Consider the following 21,599-nt stretch of genomic DNA (forward strand, 5'->3'; position numbering starts at 1 on the left):
TGTCAGGATGATAATTTTCCTCTGTTACTTTTGTCTCCTCAGATATCTTATCATCGTCAGTGATTACATTCTCTTCAGGAGCAACTTTTGTGTCTTCGTTGAAATTACTCTCATTGGATATCTTATACGCCACTATGGCCGTATTCTGTTCAATGTTCTTAGTTTCCTCAATGATTGTAACCTCTCTTATTTTAGTCTCAGATATCGTATTATCCTGTGTAGTCGTATTATCTTCAGTTTTTGGAAATATTTTCTCAATTACTATAACCTCCTCTGTTACTTTATTCTCCTCAGGTATCTTTTTCGCATCACTAACTATATTCTCCTCAGCTGCAACCTTTTTGTCTTCATTGAAATTAATCTGAAGAGAGAACTTATTTTCCTCTGATATCTTATTCTCTTCAGGACTTTTATTATCCATTCTCTCGTCGCTCTCCTCCTGAAGCATCTGCAACCTGGACGGTGTGCAGAAGGGGACAAACAGAGCTTCAGACAGTCTCAGACAGTTAGACAGTCATAAACTGTAGTTTTAAACATGTACAGGGCTCGATTTACACATCCATTTTCAATAGTGCTCCCCAAATAGTGGGCAAAACCAATATTGATCGTTTTAGTGCTTAATCCGCTTATTGAGGTGCCTTGATGCAACTCCAGTCACCCCTGTCATTTGAACGGCTGCATCCATATCATTAGCAGACAAACAGCAGACAAACAGAGCCCCTCAGCCCTCCAGAAATTATGTAGGCTACTGTGCAGCAGTGTTAGAAATAGCAAGCTCCGTATCCTATCAAACATCTGGTTTATGAGTCAAACTGTAGAGGGAAGAGGATGGGGTCAAAGGTTTGGATATGAGATGTTAAAATGCTTGAGATAGAAGCTGCCCCTAACTACAGGGTCAGATTAGACAACCCCTGACTATAATCTTAACCATTAGGGTGGCAATTTAATGTCTGAGTCAGGAGAAGTGGTTAAGGGCAACATTCATCTAATCTGCTGTGGATAGAAGCATTGAAGAATAACAGGAAGTAGGAGAGGGACTTACTCAGGGTCTTCCTCGTTCTCTTCCTCCTGGATATTGGGCAGTCTTTGCAAAACAGACAGTGAGCAGAACGATTATTGAGGGTTGTCTCCTTGCTGATGCCATGTCCTGGTGTGTGTATGTATTTGTGTGTGTGAGATAGCAAGCCACTGCACCGCGGCACTAAGTGCAGCTCTCAGCCCTACATCATGCTTTTCATCACAACCCAGTGATCATCACTTCATTGGCCCAGCCTTAGAAGCATCATCAGCTCAGCACGAACCAGCTCAGCAACATACACTCCAGCACACTCACATGTGTTCAAGAGGGGAGGGGATGGATGTTAATTCACCTATGTGTGTGTTTGTGTGTGTGTGTAAGTGTGAGTAAGTGTCTGTGTGTATATGTACAGTACCAGTCAAAAGTTTGGACACAGCTACTCATTCAAGGGTTTTCCTTTATTTCTACTATTTTCTACATTGTAGAATAATAGTGAAGACATCAACACTATGAAATAACACATATGGAATCATGTAGTAATCAAAAAAGTGTTAAACAAATCAAAATACATTTAATATTTGAGATTTTTCAAATAGCCACCCTTTGCCTTGATGACAGCTTTGCACACTCTTGGCATTCTCTCAACCAGCTTCATGAGGTAGTCACCTGGAATGCACTTCAATTAACAGGTTAATTTGTGGAATTTCTTTCCTTCTTAATGCGTTTCAGCCAATCAGTTGTGTTGTGACAAGGTAGGGGTGGTATACAGAAGATAGCCCTATTTGGTAAAAGACCAAGTCCATATTATGGCAAGAACAGCTCAAATAAGCAAAGAGAAATGACAGTCCATCATTACTTTAAGACATGATGGTCAGTCAATTCGGAAAATGTCAAGAACTTTAAGTTTCTTCAAGTGCAGTCGCAAAAACCATCAAGCGCTATGATGAAACTGGCTCTCATGAGGACCGCCAAAGGAATGGAAGACCCAGAGTTACCTCTGCTGCAGAGCATAAGTTCATTAGAGTTACCAGCCTCAGAGATTGCAGCCCAAATAAACAGACACATCTCAAAATCAACTGTTCAGACGGGACTGTGTGAATCAGGCCTTCATGGGCGAATTGCTGCAAAGAAACCACTACTAAAGGACACCAATAAGAAGAAGAGACCTGCTTGGGCCAAGAAACATGAGCAATGGACATTCAACGGGTGGAAATGTGTCCTTTGGTCTGGAGTCCAAATTGGAGATTTTTGGTTCCAACCGCCGTGTCTTTGTGAGACGCGGGGTGGGTGAGCGGATGATCTCTGCATGTGTAATTCCCACCGTAAAGCATGGAGGAGGAGGTGTTATGGTGTGGGGGCACACTTAACCAGCATGGCTACCACAGCATTCTGCTGCGATACACCATCCCATCTGGTTTGGGCTTAGTGGGACTATCATTTGTTTTTCAACAGGACAATGACCCAACACACCTCCAGGCTGTGTAAGGGCTATCTTACCAAGAATGAGAGTGATGGAGTGCTGCATCAGATGACCTGGCCTCCACAATCCCCCGACCTCAACCCAATTGAGATGGTTTGGGATGAGTAGGACGGCAGAGTGAAGGAAAAGCAGCCAACAAGTGCTCAGCATATGTGGTAACTCCTTCAAGACGGCGCCGGAGGAGATGGCTGCCGTTTTACGGCCCTCTAACCAATTGTGCTATTATGTGTGTTTTTTTGCATTATTTACATTTACATTTTACATTTACATTTTAGTCATTTAGCAGACGCTCTTATCCAGAGCGACTTACAGTTAGTGAGTGCATACATTATTTTTTTTATACTGGCCCCCCGTGGGAATCAAACCCACAACCCTGGCGTTGCAAACACCATGCTCTACCAACTGAGCTACATCCCTGCCGGCCATTCCCTCCCCTACCCTGGACGACGCTAGGCCAATTGTGCGCCGCCCCATGGGTCTCCCGGTCGCAGCCGGCTACGACAGAGCCTGGATTATTATTTGTAATTTATTCTGTACATAATGTTTCTGCCACCGTTTCTTATGACCAAAAAGAGCTTCTGCATATCAGGACATTGATTACTCACCTCGTATTGGATGAAGATTTTTTCTTCAACGAGTTCTACAGACACCCGACAAGGCCCAAATCCCTGTCATTCGCATGAGAAAGAGACAGAGATATCGTGGACGTAGGTCGGGGTGCCTTGTAAGGATCTGACGGCGAGCGAGTAATCTGCCTCTTCCATCAATCCTATTAGCCAACGTACAATCATTTGAAAACAAAATGGACGACCTAAGATCAAGGATATCCTACCAACGGGAAATTAAAAACGGTAATATCTTATGTTTCACCGAGTCGTGGCTGAACGACGACATGGATAACATACTGCTGGCGGGATATACGCTACATCTGCAGGATAGAACGGCTGACTCCGGTAAGACAAGGGGTGGCAGTCTGTGTATATTTGTAAACAACAGCTGGTGCATAAAATCTAATACTAATGTTTCGCTCGCTGTAGACCACACTATTAACGAGATTTTTCTTCTATATTTTTCATAGCTGTCTATTAACCAACACAAACCGATGCTGTCACTAAGTTTGCACCCAATGAGCTATATAAGGCCATAAGCAAACAGGAAAATGCTCATGCAGAGGCAGCGCTCCTAGTGGCCGGGGACTTTAATGCAAGGAAACTTACATTCATTCTGCCTAATTTCTACCAGCATGTTAAATGTGCAACCAGAGGGAAAAAATCTCTAGACCACCTTTACTCCACATACAGAGACGCGTACAAAGCTCTCCCTTGCCCTCCATTTGGCAAATCTGACCATAATTCTGCCCTCCTGATTTCTGCTTATAAGCAAAAACTAAAGCAGGAAGCACCAGTAACTTGGTTAATAAGGAAGTGGTCAGATGACGCAGATGCTAAGCTACAGGACTGTTTTGCTAGCACGGACTGGAATATGTTCCGGGATTCTTCCGATGGCATTGAGGAGTACACCACATCATTCACTGGTGCATCGATGACGTCGTCCCCACAGTGACCTTACGTACATACCCCAACCAGAAGCCATGGATTACAGGAAACCTCCGCACTGAGCTAAATGGTGGAGCTGCCGCTTTCAAGGAGTGGGACTCTAACCCGGACGCTTATAAGAAATCCCACTATGCCTTCCGACGAACCATCAAATAGGCAAAGAGTCAATACAGGACTAAGATTGAATCGTACTACACCGGATCCGATGCTCGTCCGATATGGTAGGGCTTGCAAATTATTACAGACTACAAAGGGAAGCAAAGCCGCGAGCTGCCCAGTGACACGAGCCTACCAGACGAGCTAAATCACTTCTATGCTTGCTTCGAGGCAAGCAACACTGAAGCATGCATGAGCATATCAGCTGTTCCGGATGACTATGTGATCACGCTCTCCGTAGCCGATGTGATTAAGACTTTTAAGCAGGTCAACATTCACAAGATGGATTACCAGGACTTGTACTCTGAGCATATGCTGACCAACTGGCAAGTGTCTTCACTGGCATTTTCAACATGTCCCTGACTGAGTCTGTAATACCAACATGTTTCAAGCAGACCACAATAGTCCCTGTACCAAAGAACACTAAGATAACCTGCCTAAATGACTACCGACCCGTAGCACTCACGTCTGTAACCATGAAGTGCTTTGAAAGGCTGGTCATGGCTCAAATCAACACCATTATCCCAGAAACCCTAGACCCACTCCAATTTGCATACCGCCCCAACAGATTCACAGATGATGCAATTTCTATTGCACTCCACACTACCGTTTCCCACCTGGACAAGAGGACACCTACGTGAGAATGCTATTCATTGACTACAGCTCAGCGTTCAACACCATAGTGCCCTCAAAGCTCATCACTAAGCTAAGGACCCTGGGACTAAACACCTCCTTCTGCAACTGGATCCTGGACTTCATGATGGGCCGCCCCCAGGTGGTAAGGGTAGGTAACAACACATCTGCCACGCTGATCCTCAACACGGGAGCCCCTCAGGGGTGCGTGCTCAGTCCCCTCCTGTACTCATTACATTTACATTTTAGCCATTTAGCAGACGCTCTTATCCAGAGCGACTTACAGTTAGTGAATACATATTTTTTTTATACTGGCCCCCCGTGGGAATCGAACCCACAACCCTGGCGTTGCAAACGCCATGCTCTATCAACTGAGCTACATCCCTGCCGGCCATTCCCTCCCCTACCCTGGACGACGCTGGGCCAATTGTGCCCCGCCCATGAGTCTCCCGGTCGTGGCCGGCGGCGACAGAGCCTGGATTCGAACCAGGATCTCTAGTGGCACAGTTAGCACTGCGATGCAGGGCCTTAGACCACTGCGCCACTCCCTGTTCACCCTTGACTGCATGGCCAGGCACGACTCCAACCATCATTACGTTTGCCGACGACACAACAGTGGTAGGCCTGATCACCGACAACGATGAGACAGCCTATAGGTAGGAGGTCAGAGACCTGGCCGTGTGGTGCCAGGATAACAACCTCTCCCTCAGCGTGATCAAGAAAAAGGAGATGATTGTGGACTACAGGAAAAAAAGAGGAGTGAGCACGCCCCCATTCTCATCGATGGGGCTGTAGTGGAACAGGTTGAGAGCTTTAAGTTCCTTGGTGTCCACATCACCAACAAACTATCATGGTCCAAACACACCAAGACAGTCGTGAAGAGGACACAACAAAGCCTATTCCTGAAAATAATCAGATCCTCAAAAAGGTCTAAACTGCACCATCGAGAGCATCCTGACTGGTTGCATTTCACTGTAAGGTCTACACATGTTGTATTCGGAGCATGTGGCAAATAACATTTGATTTGTTTGATTTGAAAAGCATTCCAGGTGAAGCTGGTTGAGAGAATGCCAAGAGTGTGCAAAGCTGTCATCAAGGCAAACGGTGGCTATTTGAAGAATCTCAAATATAAAACATTTTGATTTGTTTAACACTTTGTTGGTTACTACATGATTCCAGATGTGTTATTTCATAGTGTTAATGTCTTCACTATTATTCTACAATGTAAAAAATAGTAAAAATAAAGAAAAACTCTTGAATGAGTAGGTGTGTCCAAACTTTTGACTGGTACTGTATATGTGTGTATGTGTTTCTCTGTGTGTGCGTGTGTGTGTGGGACTTACTGCTCTCCATCAGCCTCCTGCTGTGAGTCTGTGGCCCTCTGGGCACTGGCAGCCTGCTCCTCCTCTAGTTGTCTAACTGCCATCTCAGCCGCCTGCCTGGCCACCTCCTCAGCCATCCTTGCTTCTTCTAACTGCTGCTGCAGCCTGGAGACCAGGTCAGGGGTCAATACATCAGACAATCACACAGAGCCAAAAGGCATTGGTGAACTCAACAGCCAGTCCCAATTCATCACTCATACTGTTACAACTTCCGCCGAGGCTGCCTCCCCTCCTTGTTCGGGCAGGCTTCGGCGTTCGTCGTCACCGGCTTACTAGCCATTGCCGCTCCATATATCATCATTCCATTTGTCTTGTCTTGTCAATTACACACACCTGGTTCATATCCCCTCAGTAGTCTGTGTATAATTGTTCCCTCTGCCCCCTTGTCCTTGTGGGTGATTGTTTTATGTGAGTTGAGTGTAGCTCAGTGGAGCTACTCATACCTTGTATTGCCGGGGTAGATTATTTCCCTGTGCCTGTATTTTGTTGGAGCTACTCGTACCTTGTATTGCCGGGGTAGATTGTTCCCCTGTGCCTCTATTTTGTTGTCGCTATCCAGCGCAACTGTGTACAACAGAATAAACTCTGTATTCTGTGATTTACCCTCCTGCGCCTGACTCCTTCTAATCACACTCATCACACATACAGAAAACGGGAGACAGATCTCTGGGAAAAATATGAGATTGTAAAAATGTGAGTGTGAGACAGAGGGAAGAATAAAGAGGGAATAGGAGGAAGAGGAAAACAGATGGAGTCTTTTATTACTTCTCTTCCACTTTCACCATAGCAGCCTCCTCTGCTTCTTTCTTGATGCTCTCCATGAGGGGAGTCCATCTCTCTGTCTGTGTCTCTGCATCCTCTGGTTCTTGTTGCATGGCCATAACCTGCTGCGACAGAGAAATACAGTACATACAGAGAGTATGGCTATTGCAGCTCCAGAAAAAGAACATTATTAAGTTCAATGGCATTTCCATTATGAAAATGAAACAGTTTTGTTTCGTCATAACATGTTGGTGACTTTCTGATCAGCTTTGAAGCTACTGCCACTTTTGTCCATTCAAGCATGGTAATCTAGTGACTACCAGCAAGGCTGTTTGACTCTGCCTCTGACCTGGGGTAGGAGTGAGGGTAAGGCCTGGAGAAGGGCTGCTCCCTGAGCCGCTTTGTTCTCTTTCTTCTCCCAATCCGGGTCCACCTCCTCCAGAACCATGTCTTCATGGCCCTGCAGGATGAGGACTAAACAGGAAATAGGAAACAAATTGCAGGAAAAGGAGGTGCGTCAGTGGTGTTAGAGGATATGGAACAATAGGGTGGGATCAACCAATCAAAAAAAGAGAGACCTCATATTCAACACCCAATTAAGGCTTAAACTGTATTCATAACCAAGTGGGAATGTGGTATTTATCACATATGACTGGAAAAAATCCACTTGAAAGCCCCTCCAACTGGTAATAACTAGTGGGAAGCTTGTCTATCATCCCTGAGCTTCGACTTCTCCAACATGCTGACCTCTGACTTCACCTACTAAGGAAATTACCTCGATAACAGCATTTTCGGCAACCCATTTAATGCCATCAGTCACAATAGTTTTTTTGTTGTTGTTGTTGTAATTAACAGGTTCTACAGAAATTAAAGTTTTACTTATCAACAAATAAGTCATACTATGCATTACTAAGGTGTCTAATATTATTCAGAGAAGTTTCATATGATTTCTCAAAATGGTCACAGGACCACAAGCATAAATCTCCAAGGTGTACTTTTACAGATTAATTTGGCACCAGAAGTCTGTATTCAACAACTTCAAATATAATGTTTAAAGTGTGTAGTTTACATATGTGCTTTAATTTTCAATACATTGAATCCATGATGCTTGTGGAATATAAAATATCTTAGTGGTCATATTTGCGACCAATGGGAAAATACAGTGGCTCTAATTTATTATACAGTATATATTTAATCATAGCAGATTATTTATTTTTTCAGCAGATTGAAGTTAAGTGGGTTATGGATATACAGTTGAAGTCGGAAGTTTACATACACCTTAGCCAAAAACATTTAAACTCAATTTTTCACAATTCCTGACATTTAATCCAAGTAAAAATTCCCTGTTTTAGGTCAGTTAGGATCGCCACTTTATTTTAAGAATGTGAAATGTCAGAATAATAGTAGAGAGAATGATTTATTTCAGCTTTTATTTCTTTCATCACATTCCCAGTGGGTCAGAAGTTTACATACACTCAATTAGTATTTGGTAGCATTGCCTTTAAATTGTTTAACTTGTGTCAAATGTTTCGGGTAGCCTTCCACAAGCTTCCCACAATAAGTTGGGTGAATTTTGGCCTATTCCTCCTGACAGAGCTGGTGTAACTGAGTCAGGTTTGTAGGCCTCCTTGCTCGCACACGCTTTTTCAGTTCTGCCCACACATTTTCTATAGGATTGAGGTCAGGGCTTTGTGATGTCCACTCCAATACCTTGACTTTGTTGTCCTTAAGCCATTTTGCCACAACTTTGGAAGTATGCTTTAACTTCCTGACTGATGTCTTGAGATGTTGCTTCAATATATCCACATAATTTTCCTTCGTCATGATGCCATCTATTTTGTGAAGTGCACCAGTCCCTCCTGCAACAAAGCACCCCCACAGCATGATGCTGCCACCCCCGTGCTTCACTGTTGGGATGGTGTTCTTCGGCTTGCAAGCTGCCCCTTTTTCCTCCAAACATAACGATGGTCGTTATGGCCAAACAGTTCTATTTTTGTTTCATCAGACCAGAGGACATTTCTCCAAAAATTACGATCTTTGTCCCCATGTGCAGTTGCAAACCATAGTCTGGCTTTTTTATGGCGGTTTTGGAGCAGTGGCTTCTTCCTTGCAGAGCGGCCTTTCAGGTTATGTCGATATAGGACTCATTTTACTGTGGATATAGATACTTTTGTACCTGTTTCCTCCAGCATCTTCACAAGGTCCTTTGCTGTTGTTCTAGGGTTGATTTGCACTTTTCGCACCAAAGTACGTTCATCTCTAGGAGACAGAATGCGTCTCCTTCCTGAGCGGTATGACGGCTGCGTGGTCCCAAGGTGTTTATACTTGCATACTATTGTTTGTACAGATGAACGTGGTACCTTCAGGCATTTAGATTTGTTTTTTCTGAGGTCTTGGCTGATTTCTTTTGATTTTCCCATGATGTCAAGCAAAGCGGCACTGAGTTTGAAGGTAGGCCTTGAAATACATCCACAGGTACACCTCCAATTGACTAAAATTATGTCAATTAGCCTATCAGAAGCTTCTAAAGCCATGACATCATTTTCTGGAATTTTCCAAGCTGTTTAAAGGCACAGTCAACTTAGTGTATGTAAACTTCTGACCCACTGGAATTGTGATACAGTGAATTATAAGTAAAATAATATGTCTGTAAACAATTGTTGGAAAAATTACTTGTGTCATGCACAAAGTAGATGTCCTAACCGACTTGCCAAAACGATAGTTTGTTAACAACACATTTGTGGAGTGGTTGAAAAACTAGTTTTAATGACTCCAACCTAAGTGTATGTAAACTTCGGACTTCAACTGTACTTGATCAAGATGATCTTACAGATGATTTGACGATTGTCCATTAGCCTTTACATAATATATTTAAATCAGTGATTTTGACTGTAAAATGTCATATTTTGTTATTTTTGGGGGAATTGCCACGGGGGAATTACCAGACTTTCAACACGCTTATAGGGAAGGACATTCGACAAGCACAGCTTGTGATTGGCTGAGAGAAATTGATTATACAAATATTGTGGGGGCTGTTTTGTTAGACTTCAGTGTGGCTTTTGACATTGTCGGTCATAATCTGCTGCTGGTAAAAGTTATGTGTTATGGCTTTATACCCCTTGCTATATTGTGGATAAAGAGGGTGTTATTTATTGGAAGCCCCTCCAACATAATCCAGGTAGAATCAGGAATTCCCCAGGGCAGCTGTCTAGGCCCCTTACTTTTTTCAATCCTTACTAACGACATGCCACTGGCTTTGAATAAAGTCAGTGTGTCTATGTATGCGAATGACTCAACACTATACATGTCAGCTACTACAGAGACGGAAATGACTGCAACACTTAACAAAGAAGGAATAACTTAGTTCTAAATATTTCAAAAACTGAAAGCATTGTTTTTGGGACAAATCATTTACTAAACCCTAAACGTCAACTAAATCTTGTAATGAATAATGTGGAAATTGAGCAAGTTGAGGTGACTAAACTGCTTGGAGTAACCCTGGATTGTAAACTGTCATGGTCAAAACATATTGATACAACAGTAGCTAAGATGGGGAGAAGTCTGTCCATAATAAAGCGCTGCTCTGCCTTCTTAACAGCACTATCATCAAGGCAGGTCCTACAGGCTCTAGTTTTGTTGCACCTGGACTCAGTCGTGTGGTCAGGGGCCACAAAGAGGGACTTGCAAATTGCAATTGGCTCAGAACAGGGCAGCACAGCTGGCCCTTGGATGTACACAGAGAGCTAACATTAATAATATGCATGTCAATCTCTCCTGGCTCAAAGTGGAGGAGAGATTGACTTCATCACTACTTGTATTTGTGAGAGGTATTGACATGTTGAATGCACCAAGATGTCTGTTTGAACTACTAGCACACAGCTAGGACACCCATGCATACCCCACAAGACATGCCACCAGAGGTCTCTTCACAGTCCCCATGTCCAGAACAGACTATGGGAGGCACCCAGTACTACATAGAGCAATGACTACATGGAACTCTATTCCACATCAAGTAACTCATGCAAGCAGTAAAATTAACAACACAAACATAGGCACAGACACATGCATACACACACGTACACATGGATTTTGTGTTGTAGATACAGTGAGGGAAAAAAGTATTTGATCCCCTGCTGATTTTGTACGTTTGCCCACTGACAAAGAAATGATCAGTCTATAATTGTAATGGTAGGTTTATTTGAACAGTGAGAGACAGAATAACAACAAAAAAATCCAGAAAAAACGCATGTCAAAAATGTTAAAAATTGATTAGCATTTTAATGAGGGAAATAAGTATTTGACCCCCTCTCAATCAGAAAGATTTCTGGCTCCCAGGTGTCTTTTATACAGGTAACGAGCTGAGAGTAGGAGCACAATCTTAAAGGGGTGCTCCTAATCTCAGCTTGTTACCTGTATAAAAGACACCTGTCCACAGAAGTAATCAATCGATCAGATTCCAAACGCTCCACCATGGCCAAGACCAAAGAGCTCTCCAAGGATGTAAGGGACAAGATTGTAGACCTATACAAGGCTGGAATGGGCTACAAGACCATCGCCAAGCAGCTTGGTGAGAAGGTGACAACAGTTGGTGCGATTATTCACAAATGGAAGAAACACAAAATAACTTTCAATCTCCCTCGGCCTAGGGCTCCATGCAAGATCTCACCTCGTGGAGTTGCAATGATCATGAGAACGGTGAGGAATCAGCCCAGAACTACACAGGAGGATCTTGTCAATGATCTCAAGGAAGCTGGGACCATAGTCACCAAGAAAACAATTGGTAACACACTACGCCGTGAAGGACTGAAATCCTGCAGCACCCGCAAGGTCCCCCTGCTCAAGAAAGCACATATACAGGCCCGTCTGAAGTTTGCCAATGAACATCTGAATAATTCAGAGGAGAACTGGGTGAAAGTGTTGTGGTCAGATGAGACCAAAATCGATCTTTGTGGCATCAACTCAACTCGCCGTGTTTGGAGGAGGAGGAATGCTGCCTATGACCCCAAGAACACCATCCCCACCATCAAACATGGAGGTGGAAACATTATGCTTTGGGGTTGTTCTTCTGCTAAGGGGACAGGACAACTTCACCACATCAAAGGGACGATGGACGGGGCCATGTACTGTCAAATCTTGGGTGAGAACCTCCTTCCCTCAGCCAGGGCATTGAAAATGGATCGTGGATGGGTATTCCAGCATGACAATGACCCAAAACACACGGCCAAGGCAACAAAGGAGTGGCTCAAGAAGAAGCACATTAAGGTCCTGGAGTGGCCTAGCCAGTCTCCAGACCTTAATCCCATAGAAAATCTGTGGAGGGAGCTGAAGGTTCGAGTTGCCAAACGTCAGCCTCAAAACCTTCATGACTTGGAGAAGATCTGCAAAGAGGAGTGGGACAAAATCCCTCCTGAGATGTGTGCAAACCTGTTGGCCAACTACAAGAAACGTCTGACCTCTGTGATTGCCAACAAGGGTTTTGCCACCAAGTACTAAGTCATGTTTTGCAGAGGGGTCAAATACTTATTTCCCTCATTAAAATGCAAATAAATTACTAAAATTTTTGACATGCGTTTTTCTGGATGTTTTTGTTGTTATTCTGTCTCTCACTGTTCAAATAAACCTACCATTAAAATTATAGACTGATCATGTCTTTGTCAGTGGGCAAACGTACAAAATCAGCAGGGGATCAAATATTTTTTTCCCTCACTGTATGTGGTAGTAGAGTAGGGGCTTGAGGACACACACTTAATGTGTTGTGAAATCTGTTGTGAATGTATTGTAATGTTTTTAAAACTGCCTTAATTTTGCTGGACCCCAGGAAGAGTAGCCGCTGCCTTGGCAGCAGCTAATGGGGATCCATAATAAATACAAATAGACCCATACACTGAAAAAGTGTAATAATTTAACAAATATTTTATGTCAATAGGTTTGTTTTAGTTTCTCTTCCAAAATGGTAGATCTGGTTTATGTGCGTTTTGCTGAATAGACACAAAGGTAGACCTGGTATATCAGAGTATTGGGACATAGCCACAGGTGTAAACCTGGTTCGTATGGGTATTTGGGCTGAAATATGCAGGTGTAGATCTTGTTTATATTAGTATTGGGACTCAGTCAAATGTGTAGACCTGGTTTGTACAGTAGTAGTACTCGAGCTGAGTTGCAGGGGTAGACCTGGTGTACAGTTTATGAGTATTCAGGCTACGGCATATTTAATATGCCATTTAGCAGACGCTTTTATCCAAAGCGACTTACAGTCATGTGTGCATACATTATTTTTACTTTTTTTACATATGGGTGGTTCCGGGGATCGAACCCACTACCCTGGCGTTACAAGCGCCATGCTCTACCAATTGAGCTACAGAGGACCAGGCTTAGTTGACTAATTGTGTTCAAGCACAGGTGCAGACTTTGTAGGTATGTAAATTGGAGCTGAAGTACAGGTGTAGACTAGGTTTGTATGAATTGTGGCGCTGAAATGCATAAGTACACCTATTTTTATGACAATTGGCAGTGACATGTAACAGTCGACCTGTTAAAAAAAAATCTATATTGGGTTAGATGTACATATGTACACCTGGTCTGTAAGGATATTGAGGCTGAAGTGCAAGTGTAGACCTGGTTTGTATGAATGTTGAGGCTTGGGCACTGGGGTAGACCTGTCTTATATCAGTATGCCCATGGATTTACCTGGTTTATACGAGTGATGTGGAGTAGGGATACACAAGGCTCAAATCCTTTCTGGCAACAAGTTTGTGGTATGAAAATGAATGGGGCTGTGGCACATGTGTTATACCACTGTACTATGAGTTTATCCATGACATGATTAGCGTATACAGGTCAGAGGTCACAGGACTAAGATATACAAATAACAGTGTTGGGGTGTGCCCAACAGGTTACTGTTGGTGACTTGGGGAATACAGGTCTAGGGAAAGTGGGTAACAGGGCTGAGATAGGCAAGTAACATGGATGAGGTGTATTGGCAAAGGAACTGGGGTTTATGAATAACAAATAGGGCATTTAGGGCTAGGATATGGGTGTATCTGTACTTGATTGTATCAATATTAGGGTACTGGGATGTGGGTGTTAGTGTTTTTTTTAGATGAGCTTTAATATTGCCGATAGATTGTGGTATCTATCAATGTAATTGTCTGCATCATTTCCAATACCTCATATATATAACATTTGTAAATATATATATTTTAAAATATATTTTCCTTCTTTATTATTTCCCACTAACCCTACCACCCCTTTCCTAATTGGAGTAAACTAATGGACAACAATACTTAGGCTTCTACTTCCAGCTTATACATACTATATACATTTTACGGACATTATATTTTACATTACTTATCTTTTGTTTGTTTTTAGTCCCAGCCTTCTGCTACCCTCAACCCCTCACATCTACTGTATCTCTGAAGACCAGCTGCCATATATTTTCCCACTGTGCTGTGATGTTTCACAAAAGTTCTGAACCTTTCTATTTTCATAGTTTCTACAGATTGTAAATTAAGTATTATTATATTATTGATCGATTGACTATGACTTTTCAAATCACCCAGCAGTGCTATTTGCAGAGTTAGCTCCAAGTAAATGTTGCAATTTTTCAGCCATTCCTGAACCTACGACCAAAAACAGGGCAGTACCAAAACAAGTGATCTAATGATTCTGGGTGTTAGTGTTAGGGCATGAGGGTAACAGGGCTGGGATGTGTGAGTAATTGGGATTAGGTGTGTGGGTAAGTGGGCTGAGGTATATAGATATTGGGGCTGAGGAATAGGGGTACAGCGCATTCGGAAAGTATTCAGACCCCTTGACGTTTACCACATTTTGTTACGTTACAGCTTTATTCTAAAATATGCCAAGAGGAACAAACCTCTTGACTAGGTCGCTAGGTGTTGGCTTAAGGTCGCTACAATTCATTGCTGTACTGTGCTTTACAAAAGGTTAGCATTAGCTGTACGGATCCCTTGAAAATATATTCAACAAATACAATATACCCATCTTTTAATCATATCATGTAATTCAGACCCCTTCATATACTTGGCTGTTAGAATATTTATAGGTATAAGCCTAATTGATTGATTGATTGATTGGTAGATTGATTTGTAGATTGATTGGTAGATTGAATGACTGTCACACAATACACCAGACTGCATTTCAAACTCTTTATTAATCATAAACAAACTGCATATAATATAACAACATCTTCATAAGAATAGGATATCTGCCTGGGCTTAGCTAGTTACTATGTTTGTCTCATTTGACAAACATAATAACAACAGTACTAACAGTAGTGTGTACTATGCTAACAGTACGTCGACTACAAACCGTGTGTGAAATATAGTGCTAGCCAATCCAACTTTTTTTATTGTCACGATTCCATGCACTCTAAAAACAATTGATAGCAGTGTATTGATTCTACACTGTTTAACATGAGAATGGAAGTATTGGCAAAAGCATGACCGCTTATACTAGCTGTGATCACCCTGTCTCTCTGGAGAAAACAGAATTCCTATGCTTTTTGAGATTCCTAGGCTTTTTGGAGATAATTGTTTATGGAATAATCATTAGCATCATTGTGCCATTGCTATTAGAGTGAGATATTGTCTCCAAAGTGATGATTCTAACAGATAATGATCATAGCATCGAAAGCACAATAAACCCATTTGGCTATGTTTACACAGCCATCCTAGCAACCCTATTCAGATTTTGTTTCATATCCAACTTTTTTTTCTGACTGTTCACACTCAGTTTTATAAGGGACAGATTTGCACATTGACACTCATGTAGCCTCTGAAATAGCACACATATGCAATGCTAATTTACTTATTTTTTTTCATGTAAAAACCCCACAACCTTTCAGAGCAACATTTTTTATTTGATCTGAGCATCCACACTGAGGTTGCATATGGAGCATCATAATCATATCAGAGCCACATACGGATGTGGTATAAATCAGAACTTAAAAGATCAGATTCCATGTTTTTTTAGCTGTTTAGAATTTGGGGGAAAGATCATATATGTTTCAGATATGCCAAATAATTGACATATGTAAATTGAGCTGCCTGTTAAACACAGCCTTTGTAAATTAGGCTACATTCAATCCCATGCTTAGCTAATTCTGCTGGTTTATGGGTATTTAAACATAATTAGTAATTTAATTCAGAATCACTTATCATTGGTTCAATCGTTTGTGGGAAGGAGAGGGGAAAAGTGCATTATGCGTTATAGCTGCGCAAGAACTGAAAGCTCTATTGCTTTACAGAGCCATTTATTATTTCTATCTATGTGTGTGTCAGAGGAGGCTGGTGGGAGGAGCTATAGGAGGACGGACTCATTGTAATGTAATCAAACACATCAAACATATGGCACCCTTAGCGGAGTTGCCAACAACTGGATACATCTGGTTTTCAGGGATACAGCATCTTCAACCTAGGTTCCTTTTCCGCTGAAAACCAGATATGGGAACTCCGCTCAGGCATTTCTTTTACGTCTGCTACGTTAGGTTAAACATATGGAAGACACATGTTTGACTCCATTCCATTTATGCCATTCCAGCCATTACAATGAGCCTGTCCTCCTATAGCTCCTCCCACCAGCCTCCTCTGGTAAGTGTGTGCCTGTGGTTTAGTCTCCTCTTCTATGTGTGTGTATATGTTTTTGTGAGCAACTTTTTCCCAGTCTTCCTTCTCCTTTTGTTTAAGGGGCTCTCAGCACACCTTCCCCCCTGAAACAGATTGAGAAGAGGAGCCCAGTTAGAGTCTGCCTCATCATGGACACTCACCCTAATCAACCAATCAATACACCCTGTAATTAACCAATCAACCAATCAATGAACCTGCAAATCACCGCCCCACTACACTGATCAATCAATCAAACTACCTCAAAGCATAACTCCGGTCACTGTGTCCACAACTGATACCAGACTCAAAGGAACAGTGCCAATGTCTGGTTGTACTCTCTGTTGTCCTGCCTGTCTGTTGTCTATTGGAAGTTCAGACTTCTTTGTATACTGTTTTGATTTTATATGACCATAATGCTGATCGTTTTCTGAACACCATTTTGAGTTTTATGATCAGCCAATTACTTAGTGGGCTAAAGCATCTGAAAACGTGTTCTGTGAGATGCTGTATGTGTATGAGAAAACCATGAGAACAGCTTTACTTACTGTTCTGCACAGCCTCAGCGTTCTCCTGTCAGAGGGGGAGACACAAAACAAAAGATTTTAGACTTTAGTTTCCATTTACCTACATCCTCTTTCAGCTATGTCCTGTTTAGATGAAGTTTAAGAACAACTTTGAATAAAAATTATCATTTGATTCTAAAGAACTCCCCAGCCTAATATCCAACCCAAAACTAGGGTCTTGTTCATTCTTCATTAAGCACCAAACGGAAGAAACTGTACTGAAACAGGGAAGGACTACCTGAACTTATCCAATAAGAAATGTGGTTTATCATGCAAAGTGTTTTGCTACAATGTGCCTTAATGAATACTATCCTGGTTTGTTGCCTTGTGTCATTATGAGGTTAGTCACTCACCGATCCACTGGGAGTCAGGACAGGCTGAGGTAACATACGACCAAAGCCCTGAACAATCCAGCCAACCACACTGTAGAAGGAGAACAGAGATATTAGAATATGGACTGTCTACATCACAGGGCATGTTTAACAGCTGCTATCATGCTTTAGCAGTATAGCACATTTCAGGGCTATTACTATGATATAACAGCGTCAGAGAATGCGTTTGCAAGCCGTTGCCATGTTATAGCAGCGTATAGATTGTGTCAGACCATTTGGAAGGGAAAGGGGATACCTAGTCAGTTGCTCAACTGAATGCATTCAACCGAAATGTGTCTTCTGCATTTAACCCAACCCCTCTGAATCAGAGAGGTGCGGGGGGCTGCCTTAATTAATGTCATCGGCACCCGGGGAGCAGTTGTTGTTGGAGGTTAACTGCATTGCTCAGGGGGATTCGAATCAGCAACCTTTCGGTTACTGGTTCAATGCTCTTAGCAGGTAATGTAGAGTAGACAGGGTAGAATTATATTTTCCTGCTTTTTTGCCACTCTCTAGGTGGGCCAAAAGCTGCTAGGGTGAGGCAGTAACGGAAGCAGCCATATAAAACATCCAGGTCTTTTCCCCAAAATGTGAGGGGCTTACACAACATGCAGGGTAGTCTGATACAGCTATGGTACAAAGCTTCCTAACTCTGCCTTTAGGTAGGAGGGGCTTTGATAGCTAAGCATGGCATTTCCTGCCAATTATAAGCTGCGGTCATTTTGTCACATACTTGGGCTGTTTCTCCTCCTCACTGTCAACAGATACATAACAATACAACAACGTTAAAGAGATTGCAGGAAATGTTTTCCCCCCATTAAACTGTTCAAATTGTTCCCTTTACAACCTCTGTACTATCTGTAATATTTACATTAATTAGTGCATGTTTGTGTATCAATGAGCTTGTAGTGTAAATACAACAGAGTACAGGTCTGTAAGACTCACTTTTCTTTGGCCTCCTCTTCAGCTTCCGGAGAGGAGGAGGTCACTGCAAGGGCAGAACAAACAGCTCATAAATATGCAACAGATGTAAAATAAATAAATATATATATATATACATATATATATATATATAAATATATATATTTAAAAAAAAAATATATATATATATATGTATATATATATATACACTGCTCAAAAAAATAAAGGGAACACTTAAATAACACATCCTAGATCTGAATGAATTAAATAATCTTATTAAATACTTTTTTCTTTACATAGTTGAATGTGCTGACAACAAAATCACACAAAAATTATCAATGGAAATCACATTTATCAACCCATGGAGGTCTGGATTTGGAGTTACCCTCAAAATTAAAGTGGAAAACCACACTACAGGCTGATCCAACTTTGATGTAATGTCCTTAAAACAAGTCAAAATGAGGCTCAGTAGTGTGTGTGGCCTCCACGTGCCTGTATGACCTCCCTACAACGCCTGGGCATGCTCCTGATGAGGTGGCGGATGGTCTCCTGAGGGATCTCCTCCCAGACCTGGACTAAAGCATCCGCCAACTCCTGGACAGTCTGTGGTGCAACGTGGCGTTGGTGGATGGAGCGAGACATGATGTCCCAGATGTGCTCAATTGGATTCAGGTCTGGGGAACGGGCAGGCCAGTCCATAACATCAATGCCTTCCTCTTGCAGGAACTGCTGACATACTCCAGCCACATGAGGTCTAGCATTGTCTTGCATTAGGAGGAACCCAGGGCCAACCGCACCAGCATATGGTCTCACAAGGGGTCTAAGGATCTCATCTCGGTACCTAATGGCAGTCAGGCTACCTCTGGCGAGCACATGGAGGGCTGTGCGGCCCCCCAAAGAAATGCCACCCCACACCATGACTGACCCACCACCAAACCGGTCATGCTGGAGGATGTTGCAGGCAGCAGAACGTTCTCCACGGCGTCTCCAGACTCTGTCACGTCTGTCACATGTGCTCAGTGTGAACCTGCTTTCATCTGTGAAGAGCACAGGGCACCAGTGGCGAATTTGCCAATCTTGGTGTTCTCTGGCAAATGCCAAACGTCCTGCACGGTGTTGGGCTGTAAGCACAACCCCCACCCGTGGACGTCGGGCCCTCATACCACCCTCATGGAGTCTGTTTCTGACCGTTTGAGCAGACACATGCACATTTGTGGCCTGCTGGAGGTCATTTTGCAGGGCTCTGGCAGTGCTCCTCCTGCTCCTCCTTGCACAAAGGCGGAGGTAGCGGTCCTGCTGCTGGGTTGTTGCCCTCCTACGGCCTCCTCCACGTCTCCTGATGTACTGGCCTTTCTCCTGGTAGCGCCTCCATGCTCTGGACACTACGCTGACAGACACAGCAAACCTTCTTGCCACAGCTCGCATTGATGTGCCATCCTGGATGAGCTGCACTACCTGAGCCACTTGTGTGGGTTGTAGACTCCGTCTCATGCTACCACTAGAGTGAAAGCACCGCCAGCATTCAAAAGTGACCAAAACATCAGCCAGGAAGCATAGGAACTGAGAAGTGGTCTCTGGTCACCACCTGCAAAACCACTTCTTTATTGGGGGTGTCTTGCTAATTGCCTATAATTTCCACCTGTTGTCTATTCCATTTGCACAACAGCATGTGAAATGTATTGTCAATCAGTGTTGCTTCCTAAGTGGACAGTTTGATTTCACAGAAGTGTGATTGACTTGGAGTTACATTGTGTTGTTTAAGTGTTCCCTTTATTTTTTTGAGCAGTGTATATATATATAGGCTTGCTGGTGCATGAGGTTTCTAGCCTCAGAACAAGATATATGATTGGTGATCAGCTGTGGAACCAATATAGAGTAACCTATTGCTCAGCACCACCAAGCATCCCTGTGATAAATTTCAGGAGCTCTTTGTGGTAGAAGACTACCTTTCTGTGGGCAGGCGGCCTTCGCTGAGACGTCTTTGTTGATGTCAGCTGGCTGGGGAACCACCTTCTCAAAACCCTGCTTGATCCACTCATACACCCTGAGAACAGAACACACGACACACAGTCACAAACACACACATTATAATGGCATTGGAGACAACAAAGTGGGTAGAAGAGAGAGATTGAAGAAGAGAGAGGCACAAATGCACGCACACATGCATGTACACACACACACACACACACCTGGGTGGGATTCCCTTCTCCTCTTCAGGCTCTTCATCTGACATAACCTCCACCACAGGAATATGAGGAAGAGGCTCTGCATCTAGAGATAAGGAGTTAATCATCAGCAGCATCAGCATCATCATCATCACCCCCACCACAACATCAATAGAACCACAAGCAATGTCATGATTATCATGATCCGTCATCATGATACTACTTCTAACCACAGAAAAAGTATGTTGTTAGCTCTCACCTGGGACATCTTGGATAGCATGCACCTGCAGGGAAACAAACATTCACAGAAAATCTATAAATATTCAACATTCACAGACATTACAGAGAAGTGTTGTAATGAGGTGTAAGTAGTTTGTATACATACAGTGCCTTCAGAAATTATTCATAACCTTTGACTTATCCCACATTTTGTTGTGTTACTGCCTGAAAATTTATGAAATATGTATTTTCTTTCCCATCTACACACAATACCCCATAATGACAAAGTGAAAACATGTTTTTACACATTTTTGCAAGAACATATTACAGAACTATCTCATTCTATTCACCCCTGAGTCAATACATGTTAGAATCACTTTTGGCAGCGATTACAGCTGTGAGTCTTTTTGGGAAAGTCTCTAAGAGCTTTGCACACCTGGATTGTTCAATATTTGCACATTATTATTTAAAAAAGTATTCAAGCTCTGTCAAGTTGGTTGTTGATCATTGCTAGACAGCCATTTTCTTGCCGTCGATTTTCATGCTGATTTAAGTCAAAACTAACTAGGCCCACTCAAGAACCTTCAATGTCGTCTTGGTAAGCAACTCTAGTGTATATTTGACCTTGTGTTTTAGTTTATTGTCCTGCTGAAATGTGAATTTGTCCCCAGTGGCTGTTGGAAAGCAGACTGAACATGGTTTTGCTCTAGGATTTTGCATGTGCTTAGCTCTATTCTGTTTATTTTTATC

At 42.6% G+C, this 21,599-nt stretch overlaps 1 protein-coding gene across 1 annotated transcript in view; it reads right to left on the reverse strand.

Annotated features, from left to right (window-relative positions):
• LOC121579086 (cyclic nucleotide-gated cation channel beta-1-like) overlaps positions 1-21,599 on the reverse strand; it is a 98,838-nt gene that overhangs the window by 33,503 nt on the left and 43,736 nt on the right. Inside the window, exons 12-20 of the mRNA XM_041893367.2 lie at positions 20,890-20,914; positions 20,655-20,736; positions 20,412-20,509; positions 18,490-18,532; positions 17,527-17,596; positions 17,156-17,180; positions 7,337-7,461; positions 6,991-7,112; positions 6,187-6,330 (exon numbers count right to left, since the gene is read on the reverse strand). Of these exons, the coding sequence (XP_041749301.1) occupies positions 6,187-6,330; positions 6,991-7,112; positions 7,337-7,461; positions 17,156-17,180; positions 17,527-17,596; positions 18,490-18,532; positions 20,412-20,509; positions 20,655-20,736; positions 20,890-20,914 (734 nt within the window). The remainder of the gene's footprint in view (positions 1-6,186; positions 6,331-6,990; positions 7,113-7,336; positions 7,462-17,155; positions 17,181-17,526; positions 17,597-18,489; positions 18,533-20,411; positions 20,510-20,654; positions 20,737-20,889; positions 20,915-21,599) is intronic.

This window comes from Coregonus clupeaformis, unplaced genomic scaffold, assembly GCF_020615455.1.
Source record: "Coregonus clupeaformis isolate EN_2021a unplaced genomic scaffold, ASM2061545v1 scaf0091, whole genome shotgun sequence".
Taxonomy (NCBI): Eukaryota; Metazoa; Chordata; class Actinopteri; order Salmoniformes; family Salmonidae; genus Coregonus; species Coregonus clupeaformis.